Source organism: Palaemon carinicauda, chromosome 19 (assembly GCF_036898095.1).
Source record: "Palaemon carinicauda isolate YSFRI2023 chromosome 19, ASM3689809v2, whole genome shotgun sequence".
Classification (NCBI taxonomy): Eukaryota; Metazoa; Arthropoda; class Malacostraca; order Decapoda; family Palaemonidae; genus Palaemon; species Palaemon carinicauda.
Genome location: NC_090743.1, coordinates 74,257,929 through 74,273,773, shown reverse-complemented (window position 1 = coordinate 74,273,773; position 15,845 = coordinate 74,257,929). Strand labels below are relative to the sequence as shown.

Here is a 15,845-nt window from a genome sequence, read left to right as displayed (position 1 = left end):
GGTTTTGAGAAGAAAAAGAATCAGAAAAGGAAAAGACAACCTCTTGATAAACCACCAGGCATCCATGGCCCTTCTATTAAGCCTGCCCAACACACCATTTCAAAAAACAAGAGGAAGAAAAAAAAATAATAATAAGATAGAATAGTGTGCCCGAGTGTACCCTCAAGCAAGAGAACTCTAACCCAAGACAGTGGAAGACCATGGTAAAGAGGCTATAGCACTACCCAAGACTAGAGAACAATAGTTTAATTTTGGAGTGCCCTTCTCCTAAAAGAGCTGCTTACCATAGCTAAAGAGTCTCTTCTACCCTTACCAAGAGGAAAGTACACTGGACAAACTGCAGTACAGTAATTAACCCCTTGGGTGAAGAAGTGTTTAGTATCTCATTGTTGTCAGGTGTATGAGGAAAGACGAGAACATGTAAAGAATAGGCCAAACTATTCTGTGTAAGTGTAGGCAAAGAAAAAATAAGCCGTAACCAGAGAGAGGGATCCAATGCATTACTGTCTGGCCAGTCAAAGGATCCAATACCTCTCTAGTGGTAGTATCTCAACGGGCGGCTGGTGCCCTGGCCAACCTACTACCATAAACTAGTAGAATAGCCAAATTTGCTGACAATACTAAACTAGGGATAAATGCTGCAAAGTCAGGAGACGTAGAAGCCTTAACCGAGGATCTAAAGAAGCTAGGAGAATGGTCCAAAATATGGCAAATGCCTTGCAACTGTGGAAAATGTAAAGTCATGCACATAAATTATAGTAACCCGCAATCCACAATCAGATTACTCACTGCTGGGTAATGAAATAGAAAGTATAGACCAGGAGGAAGATCTCAGTATTATCATCAGCAAGGATTTGAAGTTCACCAAATAGAGCATAAAAGCTGAAAAGAAAGCACAAAAACTAATACGCTACATAAAGAAAATTTAAATAAAGAAACAGACCCTGGACTACAGCTGTTCACCTCACTAGTAAGACCCCATCTAGAATATGGAGTCCAATTCTGAGCTCCAAATATTCAGAAGGAAATAGATTGACTGGAATCAGTACAAGCAAGGGCCACCAAACTAGTTCCAACGCTAAGGCAATTAGGATATAGATGGAGGATGAACTTATTTGATCTAAAAACTCGACGACTAAGGGGGAAGTTACTAAAGGCACTCAAAATTCTTAAAGGAATAGCTAATGTAGATTACATCAATCTATTCACACTTAGCACAAATTAGTCCAGAGGTAACGGATACAAACTAGAATTGAAAAGATACACCACCATTCAATGTGGCAATTTCTTTACAGACAAAATAGCAAATACTTGAAATAAACTTCCAGCAGATGTAGTGAACAGTAACATGGCAAACGAGTTCAAGAATAGGTTAGACAAAATCATAAGAAAACACTAAATGCTTAAACTAAATCGTTCTACTAAAGAGAAAATGGAGTCTCCGCGGATGGACTAAAAAGTCTTCAAAATATCCCAAATCCTTGTAACTCCTTGTAACATACACACACACACTCTCAAGTGCTATACAATACTTACATATAGCACAAGAAACCAAAATCTTTGTTTCATATTGTCAATTGAATACAACCCCAAAAAATATCATAGAGTATAAATCAATTTCTAAGTGTAGCTTTAAACATCCAATTTCCTCAGCTGACCACTATTTAGCATTTTCGACAAAACCAGGGCAATAGACATATACCTACTTTCAAAAGGCTTTGGACAAAGTTCCTCATAAAAAAATTTATGGTCAAAATTAAAGCAGTAGGCATCATTGACGAGCCAGCTGAATGGATCGAAGATTGGCTAACAAACAGAAAACAAAGTTGTAATCAATAGAGAAGTTTCTGAGTGGGCAGCTGTTACAAGAGAAGTACCTCAAGGATCCGTCCTTGGCCCATTGCTATTTCTGACCTACATTTACGACATATATTTAGGATTAACTAGTAGAATAGCCAAATCTGCTGACGATACTAAACTAGGGATAAATGCTTCGAAGTCAGGAGACGTGGAAGCCTTAAGAGAGGATCTAAAAAAGCTAGGAGAATGGACCAAAATATGGCAAATGCCTTGCAACTGTGGAAAATGTAAAGTCGTGCCCATAATTTATATTAACCCACAATCAGATTACACACTGCTGGGTAATGAAATAGATAGTGTGGACCAGGAAGAAGATCTCGGTATTATTATCAGCATAAAAGCTGAAAAGAAGCACAAAAACTAATAGGTTACACATAACGGGACAATTCAAATACAGAAACGGACACTTGACTACAGCTGCAAACTTCACTAGTAAGACCTCATCTAAAATACGGAGGCATTAAAAATTCTTAAAGGAATAACTAGTGTAGAATACATCAATCTATTCACACTTAGCGCAAATCAGTCCAGAGGTAACGGATACAAACTAGAATTGAAAAGATACACCACCATTCAATGTGGCAATTTCTTTACAGACAACATAGCAAATACTTGGATTATACTCCCAGTGGATGTAGTGAACAGTAACATGGCAAACGAGTTCAAGAATAAGTTAAGACAAGATCATAAGAACTCTCTAAATGCTTACACTAAATTGCTGTACCAAAGAGCATGTGGAGTCTCCGCGGATGGACTAAAATGTCTTTCAGACATCCAAAATCCTTGTAACTCCCTGTAACACACACGCACACTCCAAAGTGCTATACAATACTTACATATAGCACAAGAATCCTAGTATCAATTAAATACAACCCAAGAAAAAAATCATTGAGTATAAATCAATTTCTAATCTTAGCTTAAAACATCAAATTTCGTCACCTGACCACTATTTCTAAGAAACATGACTGTATTCTAAAAAATTGAGATTATTTAAATAGTTTATTGTGCTTTAACCCTTTTACCCCCAGGCTATTTGGAACTTTCCAACCCTTAACCACCAGGCGTTTTCTTTTGCTAGCACATTTTGCAATATTTTTTTTTAAATTGCTCCAACAGCCTTAATTTTCGTCTCATTCTTTTGGAAAATGCCTGAAGTTTTTCATAAAGTTATCAAAAATATGCAAAAAATGTAAATAGCCGTTTTTTGCAAGGACGTACCGGTACGTCCATGGGGGGTAAAGGGATGAGTTTTGTGAAACGTACCAGTACGTCCATTGGGGGTAAAAGGGTTAATAAAACTTTTATGTACTTTGTTTTAAATTTCGGGTATATTTTAACAGTCAAGTATTACTGTGCTGAGTTCTTGTTGTTTTACTTTTTGTTGTTTGTTATGATCAGATCAGCTGATGTCTAGCTGCCGCTCTCGATAACAAAGAGTATAGTATTGTTTACACTTTAACTTATTCAAAACATCTATACTGTCTATTTAATACACTATCACTTGAACACCAATGTGTTATAAGCTAACATAATTTTCATTTACTGTAGTACAGTACACTTATAGCTCTCATTATTAGTTCTCTCTCTATGTAACAAATGAAATCTTTGTTTCTTTACAGTCTCAGTTAAATACTCAAATGATGGAGCCACAATAATAATCTCCTAAGCTTTACCACACAGCTAAAAACTATAAATCATCATTCATCGGCAACATGAATGAAACTCCTGTTAACTTTATGTTTTAACTCAACAGTACAATAAAATAGAGAAATATTTCAAATAAAACTATTGAAATTAGTATGCTAATAGGAAAAGGATAGATCAGGTAATAATAGTTTCTTTTTGGAAATATGAAATATCTTTCGGTAGCATGCCTTGATAATAAAGGAGTTCTTTGATCCAAAAATTGAGGTTACCGACGGTCGACCGCGCAGGGTTAATTTGCCGATTTGGAAAAGTATAAATGTAAACAATAGAAAAGATTATACAGTACTGTAATTCGCTTTGTTTTTATTAACAAATATGATACTAGAATTTTAATATTACACGCATTATTATTGGATACATTTACCGTATTTCCCGTGTCATAAGATGCTACAAGAGGTAAGATGCACCCTATATTTAGCCAAGGCATTTTTGGTAAGAAACAAAAAAAAAAAAAAAAGAAGTTGAGGAATTTACAATCTATGATAACAGCAATTCCTAGTTGGGGATTCTACAGAGTGATTTCTTGGCAGGCACAGTAAATTTTCATATTTTGGGTGTATTATGAAATGTGATAGGTAAATATTAATTAGCTATACACCTGTTAACCCAATTTTATTAAATTTTCTTATAAAAAAAAACCACTAAACCAGTCGTAGTTGCTACCATTGTAACAATGTTGTCGAGTGTTTGTTTACATGAAAGCAGTGCTGCCAAATCCTCCTGGTCAAACTTTGGTCGAGAATTAAAACTCCAGTAATGTTTCCCAGATTCATCATGTATAAATATTAATACAAAATTAATTGACGATCAAATAAAGAATTTTCTACAAATCTCACAAGTTGGAATATTTTTTCCTACTATTTGTGTGACTCTAGGCTTGTTAGTTTACAGCTAACTTTGTAACACTGCACTCAACTTGCAGTGAGATGTTTTTTCAAGTTTATGTTCATCAACAACTCTGTGTATTATTTCGGCATACAGGCATCAAAGACATTACCAAAATATTACTTTATTATTATAAAATATCAACAAAATGTGAGAAAATAGATGAATATTGCAAATACAACTGTTTGGATACCATTAGTTGGCATGTTTGCTTCTATATGGCATTGGCGACTCATCAGCTGAATGACCACCAAAACAAAACAAAAATATCTCAAAACTTTTATTTATTAAAGTGCATTAAAAATAAATTTTATCTATTACATATCAATGATGATTGTAGGCTTATATTTTATGTTTGGTGAGTGCGAGTGTGTTTTTATGTCATTTCTGAGGTGTCTGAGGGTTGTCAAACTCCTCTAAACAACTTTGTCTTAGTGTTAAGACCCAGGGTAATTTTTAGGGACATTTTTTCAGAAAAATAAATGCGTCTTATAACACGGGATATATGGTAAGTGAAACACCAGTTTAAACAAAATCCAGTTTATTTCAAATATAGCTGTAATTTTTTACCGCAGTACTGTAAATGGATATACAGTATTCAGCTAGGAGCTGGGTGGAGAAAGGTAAGTGGCGTGAAGCTGCAGTGTAAAGGAGAGTGAGCTATTTGAAATCACCGCGCTGCAAGTTTTATCGTGAATATGCGATTCTTTATTTAAATACAGTTCTTTGTAGTGTGTAATTGAAATCGTGGAGAGAACTTTCATAAATAGAAGCCTGACTATATTCATAGTGACCTTATTAAGCATTACCACATTTTGTCCTAGTAGACCACAAAAGGATCAAAGGCCATGGTCACTTTTCGAATAAAACAAAAATTCAGACCAGTTGAGAAGGCAGAAAACCTAGACCTCATATTTGAAAGCAATGCTCAAGATGAATTTAAGACATGGTAATAACGCAATAAATCAAATTGAGCATCATGGATAAAGCAGTGTTTACTGTATTATCAAGGAGGTACTGAATCCTAATTCAGATAACCTCACAAAATCAGTTGACAAATGAAGAAAAAGTGAATATCATAAATCTTTTCATTTAAAATTAAAACTCATTTAGCAAAATGTTTTACCACATAGCAATTAATTTGCATGTACAATAAAATGTTAATGATAATACAATTAAACGACTTACTTGAAAATGTAGCTGCATCTTCTTTCAACAGGCGTAATTCATTACGAAGCTTCATCATGGTTTCCGAAACAATGCTTTTCTCTGTTTCATATTTAGATTTCAAATTGGCCAATGCAACCTACAAAAAAATATATCATAAAGACCATGCACTTGAATTGCAACTCATCACCATCCCTGATTACATAACTTTTTTATTGCATAGCAGACAAGATATAAATAAAAATGCTGGAAGTACTAAAGTATCTAAATCCTAAATCAAATCCATTATCTGTTCCAAAGTCCAGGGCTTTTAAAAATTAAATATACTGTTTAATAATAATAGTATTTCTTAATCCTATTTTTTATGTTTCTTCTCCTAAATTTGTTTACTACCTCTGAACATTATAAAGCTGTCAAAGGAGTTTAATTGTCAGACGAAATAAGTTAATCTATGTCCTAGATATTCTTTCAGGGAGTAAATTATTTTTTCTCAAATTTATTCTCGTCTTCATTAAAACTTTTACAGGGTATATATCTTACAACTTGTGGCAGTTAGGAGATCTAACTTGCCATAATTAGTTTTTCAAAGATGAGTGGTGGGCATAAAACCATTAACTCAAACTATAAACAAAACCACAGTTTCTGTATCATGACCCTCCAAACATGGGAGCATGTTCCCCTAACTGAGGGTTCATTCAAGTACAGTACTCCTTTTTATTGTAATTTTTCTATTGTTTAGAAATAGGTGATAGGCAGGCTATCTTTAGTTGAAAGGAAATCTTCACAGTAGAAGATGTCTGATGTCAAGTTAATTACATATCAATTACATTAATGTTTCATGATTATAAAGAATCCTTACGAGACCAAATTACAGAAACTAGAAACTTACCTCAGCAGTTTGTTTATTGGCCTTAAGGACGGTACGCAGAGTTGCAATTTGCTCTCTCTTCGTTGACAAGAGGGATTTCAGTTTAATTACTTGTTCTTGGAGTTCTTGAACTTCACTCTCAGTTAACCCACCTGTAATTTTAGAACAGTTCAGAAAAATTAAAATAAAGAAAGAATTCTTACTATACAGTATGGAACTTTTATACCACAATTTCCAAAATGGTTATGCAAAAATACAGTAAAAATGGTAGAAATATTCAAATCACTTACTATCAGATGATGATGTAGAGTCTCTAACTGGTCCCTTCTCTTTACTCAACTCTATGGTGTGTTCAACAGACTTTTTCAAGTGTCTTATCTGATCAACAATTGTGTCAACCACTTCACGAACGGCTACAGGATCGCTGTTGTCAACCTAAAAAGACTAAAACTCTCAAAACCACTGTCAGGACTTTATGATACTATAAATTTTAAAAAAAGTGCAGAAGGTCCTCAACTTGCAAACACACTGAGATACAACATAAATCTAACTGTAATATGAATAATTTGGAAATAATTTGTATTTTTCCTAACTAATACAAACCTGTAGTTATCTATTAAGGATTATCCTTACGGCAAAGCTGAAACTAGCCTTAAGACTTTTTAGCGAGGGAGAACTACCCTACAGTTAGCAGGAGGGGGAGCCGGGGTACCCGGGCACCCCTCTCACACATACCTGGGTACTCTGATCACTTTTTGATTGCAGGCAGGACTTATCGAGGGACAGGTGTTGGCGGGACAATTTTTATAAATAACTACAGGTTTGTATTAGTCAGGAAAAATACAAATTATTTCCAAATGTCATTTTTTCCTTCACTATCAAACCTAACAATATTAATTAGGGATGACTCACCTTTAGGATGATGGAAGTCCTGACCAACTGACTGGTCTTTGACACAAGGTTTTCCCGTATGTGCTCTGCACGTAACAGAGAGAAACCCTGACACCTCACTAAACCAGGAGGGCAAAGCATGGTTTGCTGCCTGGGCAATTCTGATGAATGTGAGACTAGTCTATGGAACAATCTCAGAAATATAGGAATCACTGAAGTAACCAAAGACGTTACTCAATCCCACCTCACCAGGAGGTACGGGGATGCGATAAGCACATTAATTTATACTAGGTTACACAAGAGAAACTTTTATACCTGCAGACTGTGGAGGTCAGATTTGCTGAGTACACTAGGAGCTGTTGCCACCAAAGAGGGGGGGAGAGAGATGAAGTAAAGAAAGAGCCAGGCATTCTTTTTCAGTCATCCCCGGCTTATCCTTGGTTAGCTCTGCCCTTACCATCTGCTACCTGTTCATCAAGGAGCTCGAGGTATTATAAACCATTTATTGTGTACCACCCACAGGGGTAATGGAGAACGTTTGCATGCTCCTGTGGGTCAAGTCTTACAGGATGGGAGAAGTGTAGGTCAGAAGAACTTTAACCTTACTACTGGCATGACCTGCATCACAAAGTAGCTGTTTTTGAACGTTATGGGTGAATTCTACCTTAAAACCTTATAAGCACTGGGTCACCTTTATGAGGAGGAGAGGGATTCCATGACTCGCATAAGACCCTGTGTGTCCCAGTCAAGAACGAGGCCCTTATGAGCCTCCTTTGACCCTTCTAGGGTTGGGAAAGCATGTTGAACCTTTGGAGTGAGCTATTGTATCTTCCTCGAGGTATGGCCTCAATTTAATCACTGGCGTGAGAAGAAGAACTCAATGACTGGTATATGACCCTGTGAGTCCCAGTCATGAACGATATCCTGATGAGCCTCCTTTAACCCTCCTATGATTGGCAAAATATGCTGAACCTTGGGAGCGAGCTATTGCATTCTCCTGGAAGCATGACCTAAAGTTAATCACTGGCGTAATAGCCATTGATCACGATGGGGAGGATTTCCAGTTCGGAGAGTTTGAACCAAAGGTTCAAGCTGTCTAGGAAAAAGTTATATGTTACTTGGTTCCTCACTGCGAGTGAGAGATGTTGCTGGCGACCCATAGGGTACACCTACTCTCTTGGTCGTGGGCAACACCGCGAGAGACCTGTCCTCGGAATCAGGAGAAGATCTGCTTTCTAGTGAATCTAGGACTTTGAAGGGGGAGGGGGGGGGGGCACCTCAGGACCAATAGAAGCAGCCAGTGTCTGGTAAGAGGGGCATTCATTACTTGAGTATGGGCAAGTAGGCTCAAACTCTGTGAAGAGCGAAGATTGGAGACGAGGGAGAGGGTAAATCCTTCTGGTCTGGAAGAGATTCTCGAGGAACAAACAAAGGTCTTCCGTCACTTAAGTCTAAGAGCAGAATTCCTCTTGATGGCAATTTGAGGGTCTATTACTGGAAGTAGTGCCCTTGAGGAGAGACAAACTTTGAAGGATTCTTACCATGGAGCATCTAGTAGCAAAAGAAGTCCTTAATGGGTTCTCCGATGTTGTGGACATGACATTGGATGTGACATGTCTCATCGCGAGACAAGTCTGATGGGCTAGCCGAGTCTCTTAATGAAAAAAGACTGCCAACAAGAGCTGCTAGGTGGTGGGGAGAAGCCATTTTTCTCAGAGGAAATGCTCAAAGAAGGGAGCCCAACAGGTGAAAGCAGTCTTTCTCCCATTAGAAGAATAAAATCAATGCCTGTCATTGATATCCATTCTGCTTCCCGAAGGAAGTTCTCTGAACAGAGGGTGTTGGAGGAAGTCTCCTGCAGAAGGGGTAGATTGGATAAAATCCAAAACCTATAGACAGAATACCCCAAAGGATGAGACCATGTAGGTGCAGGAAGTGTTTCCCGCGAATGGGAAAAAACGAATCACTGCCACCCCTGTGGGCAAATCTTCCTGAGGGAAGATGCTTTTCCAGGAGATTAAGAGACGGTATCATTCTTACTCTGACCTTAGTCCTGATGATGTATAGTACCGTATATTTTTTCTTTGATGCTTACATACAAAACGTCAAATCCAGGAAAATGGAGGAGATCGTCTCCCTGGAAGAGATTCTCGTCTGACAGCCTCTTTATCAGGAGTGTCTGTTGCTCGGATCTCGTAGAGAACAAGAAGAAAGGATGATTCCTGGTGCCGAAGGTCCTGGGATCTGGCTAGTCCTAAGAGATTGAATTCGACGGAGACTGATGCAATCTTGTCGAACCGACGGAAGTTTCTGCAGGCTGATGACCATGTCTATAGATTCCCATATTGGAAATGACAGTCAGGTCTTTCCTTGGATTACTTCAATTCTCAGATCATGGTAAACTCAATGAGATGTCTCGGAGGAGCTCGAGACTGCTAGGATCAGTCAGTCATCCGAAGTCTTCGGAGATGGGGTCAATCCTGAAGGAGAAGGTTGACCTTAGGGCAAAAGAACCCCTGTGACAACCTTCGGTGCCCAGCTAAAGTGAACCACCATTACCCAACATTATGGACTGTAGATGGATGTCCTGAAAAAAGGGGGCTAGGAGTATTAGTCCTAGTGGTTGATCCTGTAACGGAAACTATGGGCTAACTATTTGATCGCAAGGCCTTTCCCTCGCATGACAGGGTTTGATAGTCAAACGAGAGAGAGAGAGAGAGAGAGAGAGAGAGAGAGAGAGAGAGAGAGAGAGAGAGAGAGAGAGAGACCTTCCCATTTCCTAAAGGAAGATGGGAAACCCAAGGGAGTATCTCTTGTACCTTGGATGTGGACTCTCTGTCCTTGGCAAAAAACATGAGCAGAGTATTTTGAGCTCGTGGGAGAGGTTTTTCCAATATTGAAAAAACCTAATTTCAAGATGAGAAAAGAAAATATTCCTTTCAAACAACTCCGGCCAAAGGGAGAACTCCGGTTACGGAAGAGTCATTGTCTGAGTTCACGAAAAAGACAGTGTCTCATGAAAGGTTGGGCAAATATGTTTCCCCGGGAAAGGATTTCACGGATGGCAGTTGAAGGTGCTCACACAAAGGTCTGAGGATGTAAAGGCCGGGATTACACAAGACGCCAACAACCTCAATGGTGTTCTCGAATGTGACCCTTCCCCGGGTTTACCTATATTCTAGCAATTAAGTTGCTACAGCTGTCACGTTAGACAGCACTGAATTCAATTCTCTAAGGAGAGAATGGGGGAGGGGGCGGTAACCACAGGGGGTTCTGCCTCTCAATGCAGAGGGAGGAACAGATTCAAGGGATCTTCCTCCACATCCATGTCCGACATACGATTTGCTGCAAGAGACTGCTTAACTAGCACAGTTCCTATCCAAGAAAAGTTGGCTCGTGAGGTAGTCCTATACTATACGGGAAAACAAGAGAGGAAGTAGCAGCCGAAGAAGCAACCTGATCTTTGAGGCACCTGACCCATAAGCCCTTCTGTAGTAAGAATGAAGTGAAGGTGAAGAATGTACATTCATGATGGATGAACATCACCGAATGTGCTGGATTTGATGAAGAAACCTAGCTATCTGAATGTAGGTTCTTCGAATCACACAGGAGATGAAAATCTTCGGGAAGAAAAGAAACCCTGTTTGTGAGAAACATACAAAAATCCAAAGAGTGAGGGGCACTGACCTTTGCACTCATGTATTATCCCAGTCGTCAATGAAGGGTGAGGGGTTAGGCTCCCAGAAGGAAAACTGCGTTAAATCTCCTTCAACTCTACATGTGGGGCTACCGAAGTTGTGTAAGCCCAAGAGAGAGGATAGGAGACGATTTATGTCGTCTAGATAAGAGTACTCTCCAAATAGAGGCTCTCAGGAGCAGCTCCCTCTCAGGAGGCCCATGATCCAATGAAGGGTCTCCGACAGAACGAATCATTCAAGAGCTTTATCTTGGAAGGCAAAGTATCCAGGGCTAAACCATAGATGCTGAAATTAGTTGCTAATTTAAGCAGCAGCCTAGAGGAGAGCAGGTTTATTGGTGGTCACGAGCCTTCGAATAGCGAACGTCAAATAAGCAAAGGTCAAGAAAGCGAACGGCAAGCAAGCAAGCGGTGAGCTAGTGAACAACAACTATGCGAGGGTCAAGTTGACAAACAGTGAGCTGTAGCATGAGACGACGAACGACTAGTTGTCGAACATCAATTGGCGATCGGCGCTGTTGAAAAGAAGTGGATCATCTAGCCATTGAAAATGGAGATTGGCAAGCTGCCGAATCGAAGCACTGGCGACCAGCGAGCAGGGGATCTGCAATAGGTGAGCTTCAAGCTGACTATCGGGGATTGGCAATCGGAGCTGTAGGTAGGTGCTCAGAGAAAGGAGATCAGTAATTGGGGATTGGTGAATTGACTAGCAGGTAATTAATTATTGGCGAACTACGAGCTAGGTAAGCTGCCAATCGGCGATTGTTGGGAATCAGCGACTGACGAGCTAGTGATCAGCGATCAGGGGTTGAACGATTAGCGATATGGTGATCAGTGATCTGACGATAGCCAAACTAGAATCGGCAGTCTGCTAACAACGAGCTGTATTAGTGAATGGCGAGCTGACGATCGGTAATCAGAGAGCTGGCAATCGGCGAGCTGGTAATCGGAGCTCTAACAATCGGAATCAGACAAGCTAGCAATTGGCGAGACGAGCTGGTGATCAGCGAATTAATTATCGGCTAGCTGGCGCTTAACGAACTCAAGGATTGACGTCCTCGCAAGGAAGAGCTTCTACCTCGCTATCCTGAGCGTCTCGCTCGCTGTCATCAGCATCTCACTCGTGATCATGAGCGTCTCACTTGTGATCATAAGCGTCTCACTTGTGATCATGAGCGTCTCGCTTGATATGTGAGCGTCTTGCATGAGATGTGAGCGTCTTGTTCGTGAACGTGAACGTGAGTGCCTAGCTTGTGATTGTGTGCGTATCTCGTGAATGTGAGAGTATGGTTCGTGATTGTGAGCAATAAGCTCGTGATCGTGAGCGTGGGGCTTATGAATGAGAGCATATAGTTCGTGAAAATGGATGTAGATTGTGGTCTGGTCCCTAAAGTGGGAAAAAGGTTGAATCCAATACCTGTCGAAGGAGAGATCAAAACAGGAGCATCCAATATCATCTGCCACAGTAGGCAATTCTCTTCGCGAACAAGATGATATCTGAGCAGCGGCTGTGTAGAGACTCTTTCTCGGAAGGGGAAGTTCCACCACCTGGAGGCGAACCTCCGGGCAGCACTCTCTGCCTCCCTTCAACGAGTTCTATCTCAAATTGAAGGTTGACATAAGATGTTGCTTGAGAAACAAAGCCGAGGCTTGTTTCTGGGTTCCCCACGAAGGGATTACCCGAACACAGGACAGAAAAGGACGGATCCAATTCTAGCCAGAGGATTCCCCTGAAGGGAAGACCAAACAGGTGAAGGAAGATTCTCCCACAGACGGTAGGCAACTCACATCTGTAGGGCGTCTGCCACATAAAGAGGAGCATCTTGCTCGTGATCGTGACCGTCTTACTCGTGATCGTGAGTGTCTTGCTTGTGGTCGTGAGCGTCTAGTTCATAATCGTGAGCGTCCAGTTCGTGATCTTGAGCGTCTAGCTCGTGATTGTGAACTTCTAGCTCATGTGTACATCTTCTAGAAGAACAGCGTCGAGATCATGATAACCCTCAAGCTCTTGATTGGGAAGGTCTTCTAGAAGAACGTCGAGATCGTGATAACCTTTGATCTCTGTGGCAATCATCGGAACGTCGAGAACGACGTCATGAGGGGGGGATCGTCTGGAAGGGCGAGAAGTTTATCAGTCTTGTCCTGGCGATTGGCGAGCATAAGAGATGGTCATGGGTTGATGATCGTTTGTAGGTTTGTACTCCGCAGCCAGCAAGCAGCGTTGCCTGCGGGGAGAAAGAAAGATTGCGGATCTTTGGGTGATGACAACATTGGCCGCATGGCTGTCACTATGAACTGGATCATTCCTGTTTTGGGTATTTCAGTGCTTGGAAATAGACACTGTTCATGAATGAACATGAAACATACTGCATAGAATGTCAATAAATGAAAATAATAACAGTAGGATAACTTTAACTCATGAAAACAATGAACAATACTAATATGAAATATATAAGGCACAAAGATGATATTTGTAGAAATGAGTTGAGAAAAAAGGTATCAAATAAGAAAAAACAAATCTCGTCATGTGTCAACACCTTGCATTACAGGTAAAACGTTTTGCTTATGTTATGGATGGGATTTGTGGGAGTATCAGGCGGAGAATTGAACACTAAGAAGCAATATCTCTGTGATTTGAAAACGTATGCCAACAGAAATATAATAAACTAGACCTTACATAATTGTGAATAATGGCAGGTATTGCAAGTATCTCAGTTGGTGGTGGGAAGAGATGTGAGGATCCCTGTGTCTATAAGTTGTTAATGTCACGGGGGCCAGGGGAAGGGAGTGATGCCTCGGTTGGGAATGTCACCAGTGGCTAGTGTGTGTGGCAAGATTCTACTGTGGTAACATATAAACAGACTAATATAGCTTTTACACTATTAGAAATAAATGTTAGAATCCCAATACTTTGTTGGCTGATTGAACAAAGGAGGAGGGGGGCTAATATTGGAGTTACATCTATGTTAGATCTAAGTATATTTTATTACAAAACTTGTGATAAGGGCTTACTTTTCCATGTATATTGATGTAAAACTAAAACCATTCACTTTTATTTATGTCAATGTGATTGTAAAGCGAAAATATTGCTGTGTTCTTATACGAGAGTTCTAGCTTCTACTTCGGCGACAGCCGTCTGATGGGCGAGAGCTATACAGTACAAAATGATTCAAGAATGGGTCTGTCATGTGCCGTCATGTTGCGTAATGTCGGTCCTGGGCGCTTCTTGCCTGTCAAGAACATTCGGGAGTATTAGTCACCTGTATATAAAGAAAAGGTGCCACACGAGAGGAAGAAAGTAGAATAATACACCGCTGGTGTTTGGAGACATTTTCAGCTACACCCTCTGAGGCCCTGAAATATGGTGGCTACACACAACGATAGAGTATCTTGAAGAAGCTAAAGACGTTCAAGAAATTCATATCATCACCAGAAGCTGTGATCCTACCTATCGACCTTTTATATCTGAAACTTAGCAATGTCGTCTGTCCCTTGCTGCATAAACGTTTGTGAAGTCAACTCAAGACCTACTTTGCCGTAAGAATTCATATATTATTGTTATTTAGTTTTGGCATGCCATGAGTATGTCTGTGGATCTTGTGTAATCCTGTAAATATTTATGTTACAATCTCAAATATAGTTATATTTTATGTATGCTGGCTACCATTTTCTTTTACTGATAATATTTTTCTATTGTTTGGTAAAATTTTTTAGTAGATTTGAATAATTTGTCGTATAAGATAGTTAAACACAACAGAATTAGACGCATATATCCGGGATCTGAATAGATACCCTTTTTGCAATTCAAAGATTATTTGTAAAGTAAACCTTTGTTAATTGTATAAAATAGTCAGTAAAGATGTCGGAGTTTAATGCAACTAAGTTTTTGACAAATTTTGTGAGGATCCACAAGTTAAAAAGTTATTTGATCCCAAGAAGTCCTGCTTAGTGAGTCTAGGCAAACATCTTGAACTTAATTAAAATTTCAATAAAGAAAGAGGATATTAACGTGTTAGTTCAACATTTGGTTGAGGACGATGTGTTACCTCAGGATGTGTTAGATACGATGGATAGAGAATTGATGTGCTCCGATTTACCAGCTGTAGAACTTGAAAGACTTAGGATAGAAGCTCGTTTAAGCGAAAAAGAGTTAGAAGTTCAGGCTGAGCGTGAAAAAAGAGAAGCAGAGTTCAAACGTGAAAAATTGCTGGCTGACATAAAAAATTTTATGAAATTAATGTTCAATATATATATATATATATATATATACATATATCTATACACATACATATATCTATACACATACATATATACTATACATACATACATATATATATATATATATATATATATATATATATACATATATATATACATACATACATATATATATATATATATATATATATATATATATATATATATATATATATATATATATATATATATATATATATATATATATATATATATATATATATATATATATGTATATATATATGTATATGTATATATATATATATATATATATATATATACATACATATATATATATATATATATATATATATATATATATATATATGCGTAAAAATCACAGGAAAACGTGATGCTCAGATGCAGAAGAACCACAGGGAAAATGAAAATACGAAATATACGCTTAAGTCCTGACTAGTTTCGTGATACTTCTTCAGAGGACTGATTTATTAAGAGAGGTTTCTTTACATTTTATAGGGAAAGCAAACGTACGAACATACATATAGAGATTTA

The 15,845-nt window shown here is 38.8% G+C and overlaps 1 protein-coding gene across 1 annotated transcript in view; it reads right to left on the bottom strand.

The window, feature by feature from the left end:
* The window catches only part of LOC137659068 (protein bicaudal D-like), a 184,741-nt gene that overhangs the window by 55,778 nt on the left and 113,118 nt on the right, over nt 1-15,845 (bottom strand). The window contains exons 12-14 of the mRNA XM_068394157.1: nt 6,778-6,922; nt 6,509-6,639; nt 5,641-5,758 (exon numbers count right to left, since the gene is read on the bottom strand). Coding sequence (XP_068250258.1) covers nt 5,641-5,758; nt 6,509-6,639; nt 6,778-6,922 — 394 coding nt within the window. The remainder of the gene's footprint in view (nt 1-5,640; nt 5,759-6,508; nt 6,640-6,777; nt 6,923-15,845) is intronic.